This window comes from Ustilago hordei (genome assembly GCF_900519145.1).
Source record: "Ustilago hordei strain Uho2 genome assembly, contig: UHO2_contig_02, whole genome shotgun sequence".
NCBI lineage: Eukaryota > Fungi > Basidiomycota > Ustilaginomycetes > Ustilaginales > Ustilaginaceae > Ustilago > Ustilago hordei.
In genome coordinates, this window is record NW_024545252.1 from 1,764,953 (window position 1) to 1,787,074 (window position 22,122).

Consider the following 22,122-nt stretch of genomic DNA (forward strand, 5'->3'; position numbering starts at 1 on the left):
GACACTGCTCCTCCTCCTCATGACCTGTGTCGACTTCTTCGACACTGCTCCTCCTCCTCATGACCTGTGTCGACTTCCTGTCTCTCGAGCCCCTGAGTGGTAACCATCTGAGCTTGGTCCTCCTCGTGGCTGCGCCTGCTCTTTGAGCTTGGTCCTCCTCGTGGCTGTGCCTGGTCCTCCTCGCATATGGGCTCAGTGCTCCTTTGCATGTGAATCCATAGGAGTCCATGGTCTCCATGGAGACTGCACTACGACCATGCTCTCTACTGGTATCGACTAGGTCTTCGATACCTGTGCTCCGTCCATATGAACCAGTGACCCTCCTGCTTCTTGAGCATCCAGGCCCATGACACTACCCCCCTCTTAAGAGCCGAGCTCCGTCGAGGCATGCTCTGGTCTGGTTCATGCTGACTCCTCCTCTTCCTTGACAACATCGCCCCCGTCATCCTTCCTCCTTCTCTCAATGTCATCCTCCTCTCTCTACTCCTCCTGTTCTCTCCTCCTTTCTCTACTTTGTCTACTCACTCGTCCCCCCTCCGACACCTCATACTCCTGGATGAGGTCGGGACAGTTGAGGTTCTCTACTGGTTCCCATGAAGCAGCTTCTTCTGAGTACCCTCTCCACAACACCTTGTACTCTGTAGTCCCATTGTATGAACGCTTGTCGATGAGTGCTTCGACTTCGAAGTCGAGGTCCTCATCTGGAAGTGGTGGCATGGTGGGCTGTTCAGCACGTTGAGGAAGAGAACTTGTTCTTGCTGGCTCGAGCATGGAGACATGGAACACATCATGCACCCTAAGGTTTGCTGGCAATGTGATTCGGTAAGCTCGGCGTCCTACCCGTTCCTGAACTGGGTAGGGTCCTGCAAACCGGGTATCCAACTTGGGTGTGGGTCTCCGTGTCTTCCAGTTTCGGCGGTTGATATAGACCATATCACCCACCTTAAACTCAATGTCCTTGTGCTTCCTGTTATACTGGTCTACTGATCTACGTTGTGCCTCTCTGATCTGCTCCTGGAGGTACTTGCAACGCTCCTTTCCATCCATGAGGTACTCGAAGCGACCTGGATCATTGACTCCTAGTCGTTGAGGGATGTCAGGATGAGCTTTGGGGTTCCATCCATAGCATGCAAAGAATGGTGAGACACCAATGCTGTTGTGGACCGTGTTGTTGTATACAAAGGCCGCAGTGTCCAGCAGGTTGGCCCAGTCATTCTGCTCATAGTTGCAGTACATCCTGAGATATTGCTCTATGACCTGATTGACTCTCTCTGTCTGACCATCAGTTTGAGGATGGTAAGCCGTGCTAAGTGAGTGCTTCACACCCATTTGCTCTGCAAATGCCTTCCATGCTCCTGATATGAACTGCCTGCCTCGGTCCGAGACCATGTGATCTGGATATCCAAAGAGTCTAACCATGTGTCCATATAGCAATACTGCAGTCTGTTTGGCCGTGACTGTCTTATGGGTTGGAGCTAGTATGGCAAACTTGGTTAGCCTGTCGACAATGACTAAGATAGAGTCATAGGTCTTGGAGTCATACTTCTTCGATGTTGGTAGTCCTTCGATGAAGTCGAGGGATATGGAGCCCCAGGGCCTGTCTGGGGTTGCTAGTGGCTGTAGCAAACCATATGGACGATGACGAGGAGCTTTGTACCTAGCACATACAGGACAACTTGCTACATAGTCTGCAATCCAAGCTGTCATGTTTGGCCACCAGTAATGTCATTGAGCTGCCTTGATGGTAGCATCTCTTCCTACGTGTCCAGCAGTGATACCATCATGGCATTGGGTCATCACCATGAATCGCAGATGCTCTACAGAGAGAGACTGTCCATCTACCTCTTTGGCACTCCTTGAGTGTCGGTTGTTGGTCCTCCCTGGCATGATCACCTTGGGGATAACCAACCTTCCTCCACTGTACCATAGGTCATCCTTGAGTTCGAAAGGCTTCTTCCTATGTATCTCCTGTAGCTCTTGGTCTAAAGGCTGGAAGATCTTGACCAGGTCTTTGAGACCTTTTGATGCTATGGACTCCATCGAGATCATGGGGGCCACTAGAAGCGAGTCATGGTCTGCTGTCTCCTTGAACACTCGAGGAGGCAGTAGTTGCCTCACATTGTGATCCTGCTCTTCACCAGCTGGTTGCATGTCTGTCCTTCTGGTGAGAGCATCGGGTTCACCACCTTTGTCTCCTGGTCGATACTGCAATATGAAGTCGAAGTCTGCTAGTAGTATTGCCCATCGAGCTTGTCGACCTGTGATGCGTCTCTGTGACTTGAAGTACTTGAGGGCTTCATGGTCAGTGAGGATGACCAGTTGGTTCGGTAGTCCAGCTAGCATGTGTCGCCACTGAGTGAGGCAAGCGACCACAGCTAGGAGCTCCTTATCATGGATCTCATAGTTCTTCTCGGCAGAAGACATCTTCCTAGAGTAGAAGGCCACTGGATGCCATCGTCCTTCATGCTCCTGCTTGAGTACTCCTGCTATAGCAAAGTCACTTGCATCAGTCTCCAACCTTGTTGGAAGGTGGTAGTCGAAGTGCTGAAGCACTCCTGCTGATGTGAAGGCCTGGATGAGCTTGTGGAAGGCCTGTTGGGCCTCCTCTGGTAGCTCGAACTTCTTGAACCGTTCTATAGGCTTTACCAGTGCTGTCAAGGGCTTGGCTATGCGAGCAAAGTGGGCTATGAACCTTCGATAGAAGTTGGCAAAACCCAGGAACCTCTGGATGTCATGGATTGACTCCGGCATTGGCCACTCCTTAACAGTGCGCACCTTTTCTGGGTCCATCTCTATGCCCGTTGGCTTGATGATGTACCCCAGGAACTCAACTGTCTTGGTGTGGAACTCACACTTTGACAGCTTAGCAAAGAGCCTGTTGCTCCTTAAGCGAGTGAGGACCTCAGTGACATGCTTCACATGTGCTTCTTCAGTGTCACTGAAGATCAGGAAGTCATCTAGGTATACTACCACATATATCCCAATGATGTCTCGGAAGATGTCATTGATGAATGACTGGAAGTGAGCCGGAGCATTGGCTAGGCCAAAGGGCATCACTAGGTACTCATAGAGTCCCAACTGAGTGCCAAAAGCTGTCTTCCATTCATCTCCTTTAGCAATCCGGATGAGGTTGTATGCTGCTCTAAGGTCTAGCTTGGTATAGATCCTTGCCTTCCTGAGTAAGAACAGCTGCTCTTCGATGAGGGGCAATGGTGCCCTGTTCTTGACAGTGATCTCGTTGAGACCTCTGTAGTCCACACAGAGTCTGAGACCTCCATCCTTCTTTGGTACGAAGAGCACCGGTGATCGTGCCGGGCTCTTCGATGGTCTTATGAACCCCTTCTCGAGGTTCTCATCCAAGTACCTCCTCAACTCGGACATCTCCTTGGGTCCCTTAAGGTATAGGGGCCCTTGAGGTGGCTTACCTCCTTCTATCAACTCGAGGTGGAGATCATGCTCGGTATGATGGGGCAGCTTGTCTGCTTCCACCTCATCAAACACATCTCGCAGGTGTTGGTATGGCTTTGGTATGTCTGCAGCCGTCACCACCTTATCTACCTCCACCTCCATCTCGACTCCTTTGTCTGCACCTGTAGGTACAAAACCAAAGGCTGGGAGTGATGATGGTGGCTCCTCTAACAGCATGAACCCTATGGGTCCATCTTCCAGAGCTGCTCGTAGTATGCGCTCTGCTGAGACAAACTCGTTACCATGAAGGGTTGGTCTCCTCATGGTTAGGTCCCCTGCTCTTGCTGCTTCAGGGGGTCTACTAGGGGGTCGGTCCTGCTCCTGAGTCTTGAACTCCAGCTGGCCCGTATCCCATTGTATGGTGGGTTTGAGCCTCCGTAGCTCAGTGAACCCCAGGATGAGGTCATAGTCCGCAGTGTCGGCCACTGAAGCTTCGACCACACCCAGATTGTGTGTACCAATAGATACCTGCATGCTCGCAGAACTATTGATGGAGAGTTGGTGCCCGGTGACACCATGGATCGATCTTGTTTTTATGGGTTTTGTGGGTATTTGGTACTTACTAATGAAAGAATCTGAGACTATGGACAAACCAGCACCGGTATCAGCTAGTATCCGAGCAGGATGGTCTTGAACCATTCCAGAGAGCTCCAGTACTGCTTTGCCTCCACTGGTAGAGAAACATACTTGACAATCTTGATATATACAGAGTGATGGCGAGGAGGTTTGTAGAGCAATGCATGCCATCAGTGCATCACCCCACTGATGTTTCCCTCGTCGTCATCATCATCGTGCTCCTCCTCGTGATCGGGGTCCATGGGTTGCTGGTATGAGCTGAGGTCCATGGCCTCGGGGTCACCCGTCTCAGTGCTGCCTGTGTGGCCATCTCCTGAGTCGGTGGCCTCCTCGAAGGGGTCTGCTGTGGTGACCATAACCTTTGGTCCCATGGGTCGAGAGCTAAGAGGGTTTACCCTCCTGCTGGGGCAGTCTCTGGCCCAATGGCCGATACCCTTGCATACATGACAGGTGTTGATACCTGATGGAGCAGGGCTTCCTTGCTTCGAGGGTTGGGTGGGATGATGAGGAAGGGGTCGGTTTAGGTTTTGTATAGTTGCTTGTGTAGTTGCTTGTGATGGTGATCGAGCTGGATAAGGTTGAGTGGGTTGTCGGATGGGGATTGAACTTTGATTTGGCTGAGACCCAGTTCTTAGTGGAGGTGACGTGGCATTTGGAAGTGAGTGTCTAGCCGAGGACTGCTGTAGTAGCATCCTCTGTCGATCGATCTCCTCGACCTCTCGATACCACTCCCATCTCTTCCCAGGTGGATTCCTCTCGAACTTCTCCTGTATGCTACGAGTGAGACTACCTCTGAAGAGATCAATCACTAGCTCATTGTCATCTAGGTTGACCTGTCCTTCCAAGTCTCTGAACCGCTCTACATGACATGTGGCGGCACCAGGAGCATCACTTGTGAGTCTGAGAGCCAACAGCTTGTTGTATGCCTCCATCCTAGCATTGCGTGGGTTGAACTGCTCTGACAGTCGCTCTGTGAAGTAGTGCCAATCATTGAACAACCTTCCTTCTCTAGCTCTATCAATACGGAGCTTGGAGGTCCACCACTCTCTTGCTGTCCCTTCCAGTTGAGCACCCATGTGATTGATCATCCTAGACTGCTCATACACCTGGTTGAACTTAAACCATGCTTCGGCTTCTAGAATGAAGATCTCCATGTCTCGGGGATTGAACTTTGGAAAGGGGGTGGCGATGGGCTTTGACCGGTTAAGCTCTGCCATGATGCTGGTATCCTCCTCGTGGTCCAGGGGGTAAGGGTCCGTCCTAGTCCTGCTGTAGGGGTCCAGCTTAGTCTTGACATATCTTGGCCCAGTAGGTGAAGCATACTTCTCATAGTTGATGTCCTCCTGCTCATCCAGGTTGAATGAGACTGATCGTCTTGATCGTGGAGCAGGAGTAGGAGTATGTGGGTCTCCTATCATAGACTCATCTCCTCCTCCTGCTTGGTCTTCCGAGTGAGAGAGGTCCATTGTCTCCTCCCTACCCAGCTGAGCTCGTTGTAGTCGTTCCTCTCGATGACCCTGCCTAGTAAGCTCTAGCTGAGCTTCCAATAGAGTGAGTAGTCTATCGAGCTTATTGTTGAGGTCTGGGTCCGTCATGGTGATCGTGAGGAGCTGCTTGAACGATCCACTCTAATGTCAGGGGTCTCGCGCCTGAAACCCAGGTCGGTCTGTCGAGATACTCGGTGACTATCAAACTGTGCGACAGCTATTGTCTCGAGATACTCAGTGACTATCAAGTTGTGCAGTGACAGCAGGTGGCGTTTGTTGTATATACTATCGTAGGTTTCGGCTGACCTCTGTGGACACTCCGTTCAGGGGTAGCTCGGCACGATCAATATCAATGTTATGATGACACCAAGGTCTGGTGTGAGTGTTGATGATGATGAGGTTGATGGTGTTGATGATGAGATTGGTGATGTCGATGATAATGAGGTTGATGGTGTTGGTGATAAGGTTGGTGGCGTCAACACGAGTGTCCAGTGTGTTGACTTGATGCTTGAAGTGATCCCCGGACCGCAGTGGACTACTGCCTTCGGTTCTATCTATATCCGGACCGCTAACCTGCTATGGGCGCCTTCGGACGTCAGGTAGTGGTGATACAACACACACACTACGATGAGGAGCAACCTTGATAGATTGCTGCTATGCTGACTGAAACTAATGTATACTTATGCTGAAGTGATAACTAGTTATGGTGAGTAGAGTGGATGGGGATCCACTCGACCTATGATGATGAGAAAGCATGGTTATATACCTCTTCACAGCATTGCCAGCGATGCTGCTCCTGCTCTCTCTCCAGAGAGTACCTTCTTCATCGAGTACTGCTCAGGGGCCTCTCCTGCTTGGCATCCCTGTGCCTCTTGAGTGGTGTCGACTCCTTCGACACTGCTCCTCCTCCTCATGACCTGTGTCGACTTCTTCGACACTGCTCCTCCTCCTCATGACCTGTGTCGACTTCCTGTCTCTCGAGCCCCTGAGTGGTAACCATCTGAGCTTGGTCCTCCTCGTGGCTGCGCCTGCTCTTTGAGCTTGGTCCTCCTCGTGGCTGTGCCTGGTCCTCCTCGCATATGGGCTCAGTGCTCCTTTGCATGTGAATCCATAGGAGTCCATGGTCTCCATGGAGACTGCACTACGACCATGCTCTCTACTGGTATCGACTAGGTCTTCGATACCTGTGCTCCGTCCATATGAACCAGTGACCCTCCTGCTTCTTGAGCATCCAGGCCCATGACACCAAGCAAGCAGGATAGCAAGGAGGAGGAGCAGTGCTAGAGGGGCCCCTGTACAATACTCGATGAAGAAGGTACTCTCTGGAGAGAGAGCAGGAGCAGCGTCGCTGGCGATGCTGTAAAGAGGTATATAACCATGCTTTCTCATCATCAAAGGTCGAGTGGATCCTCATCCACTCTACACCCAACATAACTAGTTATCACTTCAGCATAAGTATATATTAGTTTCAGTCAGCATAGCAGCAATCTATCAAGGTTGCTCCTCATCATAGTGCATGTGTTGTATCACCACTACCTGACATCCGAAGGCGACCCATAGTAGGTCAGCAGTCTGGATATAGATAGAACCAAAGGCAGTAGTCCACTGCGGTCTGGGGATCACTTCAAGCATCAAGTCAACACACTGGACACTCGTGTTGATGCCACCAACCCTATCAACAACACTATCAACCTCATTACCATCAACACTCACCAACCTTATCACCGACACCATCAACCTCATCATCATCAACACTCACACCAGACCTTGGTGTCATCATAACCTTTGTATTGATATTGATCATGCCGAGCTACCCCTGAATGGAGTGTCCACAGAGGTCAGCCAAAACCTATGATAGTATATACCACAAATGCCACCTGCTGTCATTGTGCAACTTGATAGTTGCTGAACAACTAGCTCATCGAGACCGATACCAAGACAATAGCTGTTGCACAGTTTGATAGTCACCAAGTATCTCGACAGACCAACCTGGGTTTCAGGCGCGAGACCCCTGACAGGTAGCACAGGAATCGTGGGATTGGGCAGATCATAAGGTTTGCAGCAGGGCTCACCAAGATCGGCAGTAGAATCAGCTCTATGGCAGATCTCAGCGAAATTGGCACGAATGACATTGGTATCATGATTCTTGCCAGAATCTGCAGGAAGCATGATCTTGGAGCAGATTCCGCAGAGATCAGTGACAAGAACATACATACAATGATTCACATGCAGGAAGCACCACACTTATACAGGGAAGGGGACCAAGCTCCACTGGGCCAAGGACCCAGTCTTGCCAAGAGGGGGACTGAGCCCAATGACATGCAGTGGGTTACCACTCAGGGGCACACAAGGTAGAGATAGAGGAGGACCATTGCTGGTCAAAGGAAGTAGAGCTGTGCAACAGACACCAGCAAAGAGAACATGAGGAGAAAGAGCAGTGTTGATGGAGTCGACACAGCTCAAGGAAGATAGATGGGATAGCATCATGACAAGGAGGAGTCTCATCGAAGACTCCTGTGTAGTACTTGATGCAGGAGGTACTCTCTGGAGAGGGAGCAGGAGCAGCGTTGCTGGCGACACTGCAAAGGGGTATATAACCATACCTTCTTGTCACAAATGGTCGAGTGGATCCCCATCCACTCTACACTCACCATATAACTAGTCAATACTTTAGAAACATAAGTACTCATTAGTTTTCAGTCAGCATAAGTTGCAATCAATAGATTGCTCCTCATCAAAGTGTGTGTGTTGTATCACCATTTCCTGACATCTGAAGGCGGTTCATAGCAAACCAGTGGTCCAGATATCAATAGAACCGAAGGCAGTCGTCCACTGCAGTCTGGGGATCACCTCAAGCATAGTTGACACACTGGACACTCATGTCGACACCACCAATCCATATTCACACCAGACCTTTGGTGTCATCAGCAAGTTCACATAGTTATTGATTGTGCCAAGCTACCTCTGGATGGAGTGTCTGACAGTGGTCAGTTGAAATCTGCAATAGCATCATCACAACTACAGATTTGAGTGAGGAAAGTAATAGAGACAGCTCTGCTGCATATCTCGTGAAGAATCGCAATACCACAAGTGCTGTTGCATAACTCAACAGAATTGGTAATAGTATTGATACAACTACCGATCTCAGGTTTCAGGCGCATGACCTCTGACATTAGAGTGGATCATTCAAGCAGCACCCCACAATCACGATGATGGACCAAGGCCTCAACAATAAGCTCGACTGGCTTCTAGCACTACTAGAAGCCCAGCTTGAGCTCACCAGGCAAGGCCAACAAGAAGAATGACTTTGCCATGCTCACCTAAGCAGAGAAGAGACAATGGAGTTCTCACCATCAGAAGAGTGGGTAGGAGGTGACAAATCCATGATAGGAGATCCTCAAACTCCTACACCAGCACCATGACCAGGATGATCTGTCTCGTTTGCTGATGTAGAAGAGCAGGATGATGTCAATTATGAAAAGTACACCTCACCCACCGGGCCAAAGTACTTCATGTCAGGGGTCTCGCGCCTGAAACCCAGGTCGGTCTGTCGAGATACTCGGTGACTATCAAACTGTGTGACAGCTATTGTCTCGGTATCAGTGACTATCAAGTTGTGCAGTGACAGCAGGTGGTGTTCATTGTATATACTATCATAGGTTTCGGCTGACCTCTGTGGACACTCCATTCAGGGGTAGCTTGGCATGATCAATATCAATGCTTTGGTTATGATGACACCAAGGTCTGGTGTGAGTGTTGATGATGATGAGGTTGATGACATTGGTGATAAGGTTGGTGAGTATTGATGATAATGAGGTTGATGGTGTTGGTGATAAGGTTGGTGGCATCAACACGAGTGTCCAGTGTGTTGACTTTGACGCTTGAAGTGATCCCTGGACCGCAGTGGACTACTGCCTTCGGTTTTATCTATATCTGGACTGCTAACCTGCTATGGGGCACCTACAGACATCAGGTAGTGGTGATACAACACACACACTACGATGAGGAGCAACCTTGATAGATTGCTGCTATGCTGACTGTAACTAATGAGTACTTGTGTTTCTAAAGTATTGACTAGTTGTATGGTGAGTAGAGTGGATGAGGATCCACTCGACCTATGATGATGAGAAAGCATGGTTATATACCTCTTCACAGCATTGCCAGCGATGCTGCTCCTGCACTCTCTCCAGAGAGTACCTTCTTCATCGAGTACTGCTCAGGGGCCTCTCCTGCTTGGCACCCCTGTGCCTCTTGAGTGGTGTCGACTCCTTCAACACTGCTCCTCCTCCTCATGACCTGGTGTCGACTCCTTCGACACTGCTCCTCTTCCTCAGGACCTGCCTGCTAGTGTCCTATACACTGCTCCTTCTCCTTTGACTGGTGACAGTTCCTTTGACTCTTGTCTCTTGAGCCCCTGAGTGGTAACCATCTGAGCTTGGTCCTCTTCGTGGCTGTGCCTGCTCCTTGAGCTTGGTCCTCCTCATGGCTGTGCCTGGCCCTCCTCACATGTGGCTCGTGTCCTCCTTTGCATGTGAGTCCATAGGAGTCCATAGTCTCCATGGAGACTGCACTATGACCATGCTCTCTACTGGTATCGACTAGATCTTCGATACCTGTGCTCCTTCCATATGAACCCATGACCCTCCTGCTTCCTGAGCATCCAGGCCCATGACACTTCAAACCCAGGGTGGATCTGTATAGTAGGACTAGGATGGAACCTTATGTCCTAGACTCGGAGGAGGATCCTAGTGTATTGGCAGATCTCTCTCAATCAAAGCCAATTGCCACACCCTTTCCTAAGTTCAATCCACAAGATGTGGAGATATTCATTCTCGAAGCCGAAGCCTGGTTTAAGTTTAACCAGGTATATGAGCAAACAAGAATGATCAATCACATGGGCTCTCAATTGGAAGGGAATGCATGGGAGTGGTGGACCTCCAAGCTCCATATTGACAGGGCTTGTGAAGGAAGGTTATTCAATGACTGGCACTACTTCACAGAGTGGCTGTTGGAACAATTCAATCCCCAGAATGCTAGAATGGAAGCCTACAACAAGCTGTTGGCTCTCAAACTCACTAGCAATGCACCTGGTTCTGCCACACACCATGTGGAATGTTTCAGAGACTTGGAAGGAAAAGTCAATCTGGATGATAATGAACTCATCATTGACTTGTTCAGAGGCAGTCTCACACATAGTCTGCAAGAAAAGTTTGAGCATAACCTGCCTGCAAAGAAGTGGGAATGGTACTGAGAGGTCAAAGATAATTGAACCTGGGATTCTGACCAACGCCACCCGCTCAGAGCTCATTCCCTGTTTGGCAACTGACACAAAGAAACTCCACTCAAATGCTGGCACAAACAATGGCAGGAAACCTGAGCAGACCAACTAATTGGTTGCTGCCTCAGCAGTACATACCAGGTCCGAAACAAGGAAGCCCCACAGTACCAGGCAATAGCACTTGCCATATTTGCAAAGGTGTTGGACATTGGGCCAGAGACTGCCCAAACAAGAAGGCAGACCCTCTGGGCCCATGACCTTTGGGTCCAAGAGTCATGGTAACCACAGAAGACCCCTTTGAAGAAGGGGCCACCAACTCAGGGGATGGGCATACAGGCAGTGCTGAAATGAGCGACCCTGATGACCTAGACTTCAGTCAATACCAAGTTCCTAATGATGCTAATCATGAGGAACCTCAAGATGACAACAATGAGGGAAATGACAGTGGGTGGATGCACTGATGGCATGCATGGCTCTACAAACCTCCTCACCATCATTGTGTATATATCAAGATTGCCAAATATGTTTCTCCACCAGCAAAAGAAAAGTGGTATTAGAGCTTACAGGAACAGTCCAAGACCATCCTGCTCATATACTCACCAACACTGGCACTGGCTTGTCCATAGTTTCAGATTCCTTTATCAGTAAGTACCTAATACCCACAAAACCCTCAAAAACAAGATCGATTCATGGTGTCACTGGACACCAGCTTGTTATCAATAGTGCTGTGACCATACAGGTGGTTATTGGCAAGCACAGCCTAGGTGTAGTCGAAGTATCAGTAGCCGATACCACTGACTATGATCTTATATTGGGATTCACCAAGCTCAGAAGGCTCAAGCCCACCATACGATGGGACACAGGCCAACTAGAGTTCAAGTCCCAGGACCATAAACGACCCCCGAAGCAGCCCCCTGAGGCAGCTGCAACTAGGGGTTTACAATCAAAAGTGTCAAAATCGGTCATAGTAGTGGAACTGTCACAAAATTTGACGAAAGCCACTGCAACAGGTGAGCAAAAACAGGAGCTCACCATAAGAGACAGCTTATCACCAATTTCAATGAAATCTGTGGTAATGGGCTCCTATGAAGAGAAAATGGTATGACCAACCATGCATGGGAATGAGTTTGTCTCAGTGAAGCAATTACTTCAGGCAGCCTTAGAGGACAGACCCATAGGGTTCATGTTATTGGAAGTACCACCCTCATCACTCCTGGCCTTTGGTTTTGTTCCTACCAGTGCTGATAAAGGAGTAGAGATGGAGGTTGAGATCGAGAAGAAGGTGATGGTGGCAGATATACCAAAGCCATACCAACATCTTCATGATGTGTTCAACAAGGTGGAAGCAGACAGGCTTCCACAGCATACCAAGCATGATCTCCACCTTGAATTAATGGAAGGAAGTTGACTGCCTCAAGGCCCATTGTATCTCAAAGGGCCTAAAGAAATGTCTGAATTGAGGAAGTATCTGGACGAGAACCTTGCAAAGGGGTTCATACAACCATCGAAGAGTCCAGCAAGGTCACCTGTGCTCTTCATACCTAAGAAAGATGGAGGTCTCAGACTTTGTGTGGATTATCGGGGACTCAATGAGATTACTGTCAAGAACAGGGCTCCATTGCCCCTCATTGAGGAGCAATTGTTCCTGCTCTGAAAGGCAAAGATCTACTCCAAACTAGATCTCCAAGCAGCATACAACCTCATTTGCATTGCAAAAGGAGACAAATGGAAAACAGTGTTTGGTACACAATTGGGACTATATGAGTACCTTGTGTTGCCATTCAGATTAGCGAATGCACCAGCTCATTTCCAATCATTCATCAATATCATCTTCCAAGACATCATCAGAGTATATGTTGTTGTATACTTGGATGACTTCCTCATCTTCAGTGACATGGAGGAAGCACACATGCAACATGTCACTGAAGTTCTCACCCATTTGAGAAACAATTGGCTGTTTGCTAAACTGTTGAAGTGTGAGTTCCACACCATGACAGTAGAGTTTCTAGGGTACATCATCAAACCCACAGGGGTAGAGATGGATCCTGAGAAAGTATGGACAGTCAAGGAGTGGCCAATGCCAGAATCAATCCATGATATCCAAAGATTCCTTGGCTTTGCCAACTTCTACAGGCAATTCATTGCTCACTTTGCTTGAATCGCCAAGCCACTAACATCACTGGTGAAACCAACTGAATGTTTCAAGAAGTTTGGGTTGCCAGAAGAAGCTTGACAAGCTTTCCACAAACTCATCCAAGCATTCACGATGGCTGGAGTACTTCGACACTTCAATTACCACCTTCCTACAAGGCTGGAAACAGATGCAAGTGACTTTGCCATCACTGGAGTGCTCAAACAAGAGCACAAAGGACATTGGCACCTGGTAGCATTTTATTCAAGGAAGATGTTGTCAGCTGAGAAAAACTACAAGAACCATGACAAGGAGCTCCTAGCAGTGGTCACTTGCCTCACTCAGTGGTGACACATGCTAGCAGGACTTCCAAGTCAGTTAGTCATTCTCACAGATCATGAAGCGCTCAAGTACTTCAAGTCACAATGTCATATCACTGGCAGACAAGCAAGATGGGTGGTATTGGTTCTTCAACACTTGCAGTCCAGTCCCTCACTGTAGGCAGTGTTGCTCGACACCTGCAGTCCAGTCAGTTATTGTAGGTGGTGTCTCACACCTGTGGTCCAGTAACTTCCATCCTCTGTAGGTGATAAGAATATTGCAGTCCAGACAATGTCCGAGAGTATTAACAACAGTACTACAAACACTCATACTGTAAGGAGAGTGTATCACTCACTCTCCAATGAACAACGAATGTGCTGTGCAACCTCTGAACAGAGTGTTCAAGGCAGTCAGCTGAGACCTAACAGTATGAAGTTGTCTGGTTATGTTTAGTTGAAACATACCAAGTAGATCTTACTCAATCAATCCCACCTATACCAATTGGATAACACCCAAAACTAGTCTCTGGTGTGCAACCACTTACACTCCTCTTCATATGACTTTGGATCTTCTTACTTCCTGCGCATCCTGTCCCATGACAGAAGTATCTTGAAGGCAGATGGAAATTGAAGATGGATGGATCGGATGGCGTGTGGTTTGAACAAATCTTGTCACCATGTGCTGCTGCGCAGTCGCAAGATGAGGTAGTGAATTGATGGTATTCCTGAAGCTAAAGGGACCGACAGCGACGAGAGTTATATCTCGTCGCAGCCACAAACATCCCGGCCGTGAGAGCAAGATGAGCGTGACGCGGCACAGGGCCATTACCCACTTCATCTGGGTGGTGACTCACCTTCCTTATTCATCTTGCCCACCCTCCTGCTCTGAGCTCACCATTGGGTTGGCCCCCTGCTTCATCAGGATGATGGACCCAATGCCTACAATGTCTTATCCTGCTGTGAGACATGTGAGAATTGGTGCCCTCTTGCCAGCTCCTGCAAGATCTATCTTATGATCAAGGTACTACCAAATTTGGCAGGATTCATACAATCCTGCTTGTGCCAATTTGGGTGAGATCTGTCATAGAGCCTCTCTACTACAGATCTTGATGAACTCTGCTGTACCCCTTATTTCGCCCGATTCTGCGATTCCTGTGCTCTTCCTCATATGACATCTATTCTTCCTGCTCCTGCGCATCCAGCCCTATGACAGGGACCATGTACAAGATGGAGATATAGTGATCAAGTATGTCAGAATGGCCAAGAATGTGGCAGATATACTCATAAAGCCATTGAAAGGACTAGATACATCACAACTAGCACAATTGATAGGTCTGGGAACACCGGCAAGGGGGGAGTTGAAGATACACTGGAATTACCAGAGGTTTACCCAATATGCAAATGGCCAGAGGTGCAGATAGACTGAGGATTGTGACCAAGGATCATGCATGCATGCTGGTCAAATCAGGAGCTCCTCATGGAGAATAGCACACAGGCTCCTTAGAATACACCTAGTTCATAGGAGAGAGTTTGACATCCTCATAGATAAAGCAAAGATATATATATTCATGTTTTGTAGCTTTAGTTCATGAAATCTCAAGCATTGTTGTCATCATTCAGCTGTGCGAAAGGAGCTAGAATGTAGCCCGGACGAAGCGGTGTATTGCACTTCAAACTTCAACTGGCACCGCAGCACTAGTCACACATTCTGACTCTGCAGATTCTTGTAGTCACGTCTCCTGAGGAACTGAAAGATGACCTCGGGACGGCTTTTCCGATAGCGGATTGCAACGGAAGCGAGCTCAGGGTTCGAAATTGCACCACAAACTATCCGAGTCGCTTGTGTGCACTGTCATGACCATTGAACAATGCACGAGCTCATCACGGAGAGGTGTTGGCAAAGTTTGATCCTTGCAGGGATAGTCAACTGCCATGTCCCGATGTGTCAAGCATCGGGAGCCCCGATTTCGAACGATCTCTCCAGCGGCATGAGCCTGCTTCCGCCGCGCTGGAATCTTGGTTGGTTGCTGCAACGCGAAGCTTGATTTGACTGACCAATTTTGGCTGTGCAACAGGGTCTTGTTGGTCTGCAACTCTTTCCGACTTGAGATCATGCACAGCAAACCATCGGATTCCTCCGACAGGACGAGCAACTCAACTGTCTCACCTTTTCAACAATCATCACATTCGCATCTCGGGTCCGCTCAAAGTCTCAATCGTGATCCTGGACCACCACCACCATGCCGCCGAAGAACGATGCAGCTGGGCCAAGCTCGCCTCCTCCACCCCGCACAAGAAAGCCTGGCGAGGTCCGTTCACGAAGCGGATGCGTCACTTGCAAGCAACGACGCAAGAAATGTGATGAAGACTTTCGTGTCCGTCACAATGGCGCAATGTCGTGCAACCGATGCGCAGACCGTGGCATTCACTGCCAATTCAGCAGCAGTGCAACACCTCAGCGTGAGCCAAGCCAACAGAGAGCTACGCCTTATCCGACCCCTTCCGCTACGCCTTGCAGCGCAGCCAAAGCGCCTTGTCGTGCTGTTCGTGGGCCAAGTGCCACTCCTGCTGCTTACCACGCCAACTTTCCCGTCTTGGCATCCAGTTCGGCTGTTCCGACAAACTCGGCAGCGGAAGCGCCGACAGCTTCGACCTCTTCGTGGAATAACTCTGCCCATTTCCCCTCACAGCATTTTGCACAGCACTTTGCACAGCAGCAGCAACAATTTCAAAATGCTGCCGTCTTCCCGGGACTTCAGAATTCAGCTGTAGCGAATCAGTTGGCTTGGATGAATCAGAACGCCGCAGCACTCAATCGATCCGCCGTCCGATACAATCGTCCCAATATCTGGCCCATAGCCAACTCGAATGGCTTGGCGGACACCTCGGCCCCTGTTATCCAGCATCCCGCAGTCAACGTTGCCAGGCAGAGCAACGCTGTCGACACCAACACTCTATTCAATCTCATCAATGGCAGCAACGGTGCAGCCACGCCAAATGCATCGCAATGGAATCAAGGTTACTCGAACAGCATGGACAACATCATGCTCGATGATTTTGTCACTGAGCTCATGAAACTGACAGGTCCTCTTGTTGGTGAACAAGGTGGTGCATCAATCCCTCCTACCTCGGACAACACGCCTTCAGCCGGTGCGCAACACGCCTCTTCGCCTCTCGATGCACAACCTGCATCCCGTTCCGTTCATGAGCCCTCTCGAGCATCGTCCTCGGCGACCAGCAGCTCTCACAGGCACGACACTCAACCCTCAGCTTCATCGGCACATTCGCACTCGAAATATGCTCGGGGAGCTGACAATGCCCCTTCACCGAATACGTCGTCAAAGTCTGGCAAGGGCAAAGCAGCCACTCCAGCTCGAGCTTCCAATCGATACCGCAAGTTGCTTGACTCGGACGCCATCGAGTCGCTTCTCAGCAAATACAGCCCGATCTACGAACGCTTCTGGCATGCCACCCTGATGCTGCTGTCGAACAAGAAGCGTCAGGCCGCCGTCGACTATCTCATGAGTGTCATCCGATCCAACAAGGCCTGTCGAGCTTCCGTCGTTGTCGTCTGTCTGGCGTACCACGAGTTGGTTCAGCGTGTCCGCAAGACCGCGCAAAAGACGGACGCGAAGCAGCAAGGTCAACAGGGCGCGCCTCCGCCAAGTTGGACATCCGTTGCAACTGATGTTCTACAGAAGAGCAAAACTGATACCACGTCGGAACATGCAAAGTCGCAAACTCTGATGGATATGTTCCCCAACGAGACAGAAGAAAGTGTCCGAATGGAACAAGGTGGTGCTGCCGACAGAGCAAACAATGGACGCAGCCGCCGATCGCACAGTAACACAGAGAGTGAAGAAGACGACGAGGATGAAGAGATGGAGCCTGAGGAAGACGTCAGCATCGTCGAAACCCACCGTCGTAGTGGTGACAGACCTCCTACCTCCACTTCAGTCAAAGTCAGCGCAGAGCGGTATGGAACCCAATCTCGACGCAACGAGACCATCCAGCGCTCTGGCTTGACTCCCGGTCGCAACCTGATTGGCAAGCTTTCGACGGTCGAAGACAACATTCAGGAGATGGATGACCCTGAGCGAGACGCTTTCAAGGGTCACAAGGTTGAAGAGTACACGGTCGAGCTCTGGTTTGACATTGCTCAGGCCGAGCTGCAGCGCAGCAGAGACGAGTTGACTTTGGACCAGGAGCTGTGTGCAATTATCAATTTGCGTTGGGCTTGTCTTTGCTTCGCTGGTGCGGAGAGGGCTCGACAGCTCACAGAGGAATTGGGCAAGGTCATGCAGCGAGAAGGCATCGATCTCGATCATGCGAGAGAGGAGGAGAAGAAGGGCTCCTTTGTCTCGGTCATGCTCTTGACTGCAGTCTACACCGATGTGCTCGACACTGTCTCGGATCGAGGCAAGCGGACACACGTCGCGATCCGTGAGCCCGGCGCACACAAGCCTCTTCAACTCACAAAACAACGACGCGCAAATAGTATGGCAGACGCCATCACACCAGGTTCGCCCGACAAAGACGAGCCGTTCTTTGGTCGTATCTCACTCATCTCTTTGGAGCTGTTGACGTGTTTCAAAATGATCTCAGATCTTGCTGCCGATGTGTGGGGGCCTATAAGTAGTACTGTTGCTCACCCAACCCGACCTAGCGAAGATGAGGTTGCTGAGCGATCACGCGAGATTGAACGCAAAGTCATGTCTCTTCCACCTTGGTCTGATCCCAATACCTCCTCATCTTTGCGCGTTAGAGCCTTTGCTTTGCAAGAGATCTGGCGCCAAACTGCTCGATTGTACTTGCTCCAAGCAGTTCATCGACGTGGATCCTTGCATCCCGAGCTGCAGAACATCTTGCACGAAATCATCCGACTAGCTAAAATGATGAAGATCCAATCCTTCTCCCCCACTGCACCCATCTTCACTAGCGCCTCTTCGCACCGTAAACCTTCTGTCAGTGCACCAGCACAACCTCGTCCTGCACCCTCGAACTACATCGGCGGTCTCCGATCCTCCGACACTTCCACAGACGACCTTCGCGACGCCAACCATCCCGACCCGCTCATCAACGCCACTATCGGTATGGAAGACCTTTCCCATTCCCTCATTGCCCCTGATCTACCCACGGAAGAAGACCCGGAGGCGGCGGAGGAGGAAGGTCCAGCACCATTCCAAATGTGGCTCGACGTGGCAAGTTGGGAAATGTGCACTGTCTGGTTCTTGTGCTCGACAGTAGCGCTGACGAGGCAAGATAGGCAATTCTGCATTCATCATTTGGAGAGTTTGGGACTAGAAAAGGCGAACAGAGACAACGTACAGGTTGTGAGAGATTATTGGGCTAAGCTGGATTCAAGTGGTCATACGGTCGATTGGTTCGATTTTGTAAAGTCTACAGGGAGGAGTGTCATACTCGCTTTCTAGAGTGGTCACACTTCAGCTGCTGTTAAACAATCGAAAGCCCATGCTTCATGCCGTCGTCACCTCTCACTCGATCGCTGCTGTGGACGAATCTGGATGAATTTGTGTGTGTCTATGTTGAAGATTACGATCCAGTGCGACGCCAAAGGATGAAGCGGGGCAGATCTGATCAGAGATCAGGTGGAGCCGATCCAGTTAGATGACCGATCTGATCAGAGATCGAGGCGAGCCGATCTCACCAGAGATTGGGTGCAACACAGTCCCACTCGTTGTCATGGTAGATCATTAAGTTGGAGTACTCCCACCTTCAGCATGTGCTGCTCACATGTACAGCTTGCACATGAACTGTCCCACAAATTTACATGTCACCATACATCACTCTAATGCTCAATAGCCATAAGTTGTATTGCCACACTGTCTGATATTGTCTGAAAGCCCTGCTTCTTCTCTCCAAGACTGTGTAAATGATATTGACATTGACTGAGAAAATTGTGCTATGAAGAAGAGCCAAGATTTTTTTTATTGTGGGACAGTTTATGGAGCATGCTCCCAAATAGCGACACTGCTCCATTCCTGACCTTGTGGGCTTTTGACTACAATGAAACTTGCAATGTAACTTGGTGGATGCCTTCATACACATCGAAAGTAGTGATGTGGAAAGTTTCAGCTCAATCAGATGACTGTGAGCGATCCAGCAGCACTTCCAGTCTGACACCATCATATCTATACCATCATGCCAAAAACCACCCCAGAGAAGCACTGATCAGCAATCTTTCACCTCCAAAATGGGGAATCTACCTGTTCAGTTGCCAAGCAACTCAGTTTGAGCAAGTCTACTGTGAATTGCATCAGCAAAAGCACCTCCACTGATGTTCCAAAGTCAAAGGGGGGCCAGCTGAGAAAACTCCAGCCTCATCATGTTCACTTCCTGGACCACTATTTCAAGCTCAATTCCACCTCCACAGTCAGGAAAGCATGTCATGCACTGCAGGAGACATTTCAAGTCAAAGCATGCCCAACCACAGTAAGAAAAGCACTTCATTACTGTAGTTACAAAGCACAGAGGTTAGTGAAAAAACCAAAGCTACTCAAGAGACATTACAAAGCCTGTTGCAAATTTGCTAATGAGCACAAGGACATGACTGTTGAGGATTGGAAGAATGTGGTATGGTCCAATGAGATGAAGATCAACTTCTTTGGACCAGATGGTAAGCAGTTCTGTTGGATTAAGAATGCCAGCTTCAACAGCAAGCTTGTCAGGCTGATGGTCAAGTTCGGCAGTGGCTCCATCATGATCTGGGGCTGTATGACATGGGTGTCACAGGGTCAGCAGGCCAGCGCAAGAGAGTGCGCCAAATTGATCAATGGCAGTCATGCGAATGTCATGCAATGGAGCAATGTATGAAGGGTGCACAATGGATCAATATATGGAGGGTGCACCAGATTGATTGGTGCCAAACCATCAGGGATCAACGAGATTAATTGGGCTGGCAGTGCATATGAATTATGAGATCGATCGAACCCTGGGTTCCAGATTAAACTCATGGGGATCAGTTGGAATCAGTCAGATCAGCATGCCTCAACAAGTCGGCCGATATGAGCAAGTACTAGGAGACTCAGTATCATGCAGATGGTTACTGCTCGAGGGGTGCATGCATAAAGTCACACAGGCCCAAGCACAAGGGTGACCACATGACCAAGGGGTTTGGTCACAAGGTTCAACAAGTGACTAAAGGGATTCACAAGATAAGGTCGAGAAGGAGCTGTGTCGAAGTGACCACATGACCAAGGGGTTTTGTCATGAGGTTCAACAAGTGGCTAAAGGGATTCACAAGACAAGGTTGAGAAGGAGTTGTGTCGAAAGGGGTCATCACACATCATCAGGCAGAAGGAGAGCATGAAGGCGAGAGGGCAGTGTTGCATAACCCTTATGCTGTGCAAATGGTAGGGGCGCAGTATCAATGGGATTGATGCCAGCAGGACAAGACAGTGTCGAACAGGGGACAAAGGCCCCTCAGGAGGAGCAGGATAGGTGTTGTGGGCAACACCAATCGAATGCATAAATACTCTCACTCTACCATAGCATACAAGTGGATCCCCATCCACTCTACACTTACTCTATCTACTTTACTTACTCAGTTATGTACCATTGCAATAGCAGTGCTTTTGCAACAACTCTCAATGTGTGTGTCATATCACCATTAGTCGACAACTGTAGGTGGTATTCTTCAACACTTGCAGTCCAGTCCCTTACTGTAGGCAGTGTTGCTTGACACCTGCAGTCCAGTCAGTTATTGTAGGTGGTGACTCACACCTGCAGTCCAGTAACTCCTGTCCTCTGTAGGCAATTAGCATATCATGGTCCAGATGACATCCAAGAGCATTATCAACAGTACTACAAACACTCATACTGTAGGAGAGGGTGTTTCACTCACTCACCAATGACCAGTGTCCATGCCATGCAACCTCTGAATGGAGTGTTCAAGGTGGTCAGTTGAGACTTACCAGGTGGCAATGTTTGGTTATGTTTAGGCAAAACATACTGAGTAGACCTTACTCAATCAAACTCAATATAACACCCCAAAACTAAGTCTCTGGCGCGCGACCGCTTACAATGGGAAGGGGTGGGAGGTATGCGCTTGGTGCTGGGTTCAATGAATTCAGACCAATACATTGATATCTTGAATGACAAGCTTGTGAAAACAATCTCAGATTTGCAGCTTCAGCATGCATACACTGACATCACATTTCAGCAAGACAATGACCTGAAACACATGTCAAAGAAGACAACAACATGGTTGGAAAGCAATAGTATTAAGGTTATGCAATGGCCAGTGCAGTTGCTGGACTTAAACCTGATTGAACACCTCTGGCACCATCTCAAAATGCAACTTTCACAGTATAGTACAATTGCAAAGTCCAGGGATGAACTGCTCAAGAGATGTGAAGCTGAATGGACAGCGATCACTCCAGAGACATGTAGGACACTAATAGAGAGCATGCCAGACTGCATCAAGGCAGTTCTGAAGGCCAAAGGAGGGAATACAAAGTACTAAGGTGTTCTTGAGGAGTGCTCCATAAACTGTCCCACAATAAAAAAAAATCTTGGCATTTCTTCATAGCACAATTTTCTCAGTCAATGTCAATATCATTTACACAGTCTTGGAGAGAAGAAGCAGGGCTTTCAGACAATATCAGACAGTGTGGCAATACAACTTATGGCTATTGAGCATTAGAGTGATGTATGGTGACATGTAAATTTGTGGGACAGTTTATGTGTGAGCTGTATATCAAGCTGGGAGTGCTAGGCTTTTGCCATGTTCACTTAGTCAATTGAGTATATTTGTTTCTGCCTTAAAAGAGTAGTGACATCGTACTTAGACTATCCCCGATCGCCAGTATCGGGACACAAACGACGACAAACTTCAACAGT

At 49.1% G+C, this 22,122-nt stretch overlaps 3 protein-coding genes across 3 annotated transcripts; 2 read left to right on the forward strand and 1 right to left on the reverse strand.

The window, feature by feature from the left end:
- Positions 1-480: 480 nt before the first annotated feature.
- UHO2_01359 (uncharacterized protein) lies at positions 481-5,639 on the reverse strand (the record flags this gene model as incomplete). The annotated part of the gene is made up of 3 exons (XM_041553826.1): positions 481-1,700; positions 1,779-4,138; positions 4,723-5,639. 3 exons carry the CDS (start codon positions 5,637-5,639, stop codon positions 481-483), a joined length of 4,497 nt encoding a protein of 1,498 aa, XP_041409760.1.
- A 4,603-nt stretch (positions 5,640-10,242) lies between these two features.
- Positions 10,243-12,967, forward strand: UHO2_01360 (uncharacterized protein; the record flags this gene model as incomplete). Its single annotated transcript, XM_041553827.1, has 4 exons — positions 10,243-10,739; positions 11,347-11,688; positions 12,049-12,212; positions 12,528-12,967. 4 exons carry the CDS (start codon positions 10,243-10,245, stop codon positions 12,965-12,967), a joined length of 1,443 nt encoding a protein of 480 aa, XP_041409761.1.
- Positions 12,968-15,500: 2,533 nt separating this feature from the next.
- UHO2_01361 (uncharacterized protein) lies at positions 15,501-18,692 on the forward strand (the record flags this gene model as incomplete). The annotated part of the gene is made up of 1 exon (XM_041553828.1): positions 15,501-18,692. The coding sequence occupies one exon, from the start codon at positions 15,501-15,503 to the stop codon at positions 18,690-18,692; it is 3,192 nt and encodes a 1,063-aa protein (XP_041409762.1).
- Between the last annotated feature and the right edge of the window lie 3,430 nt (positions 18,693-22,122).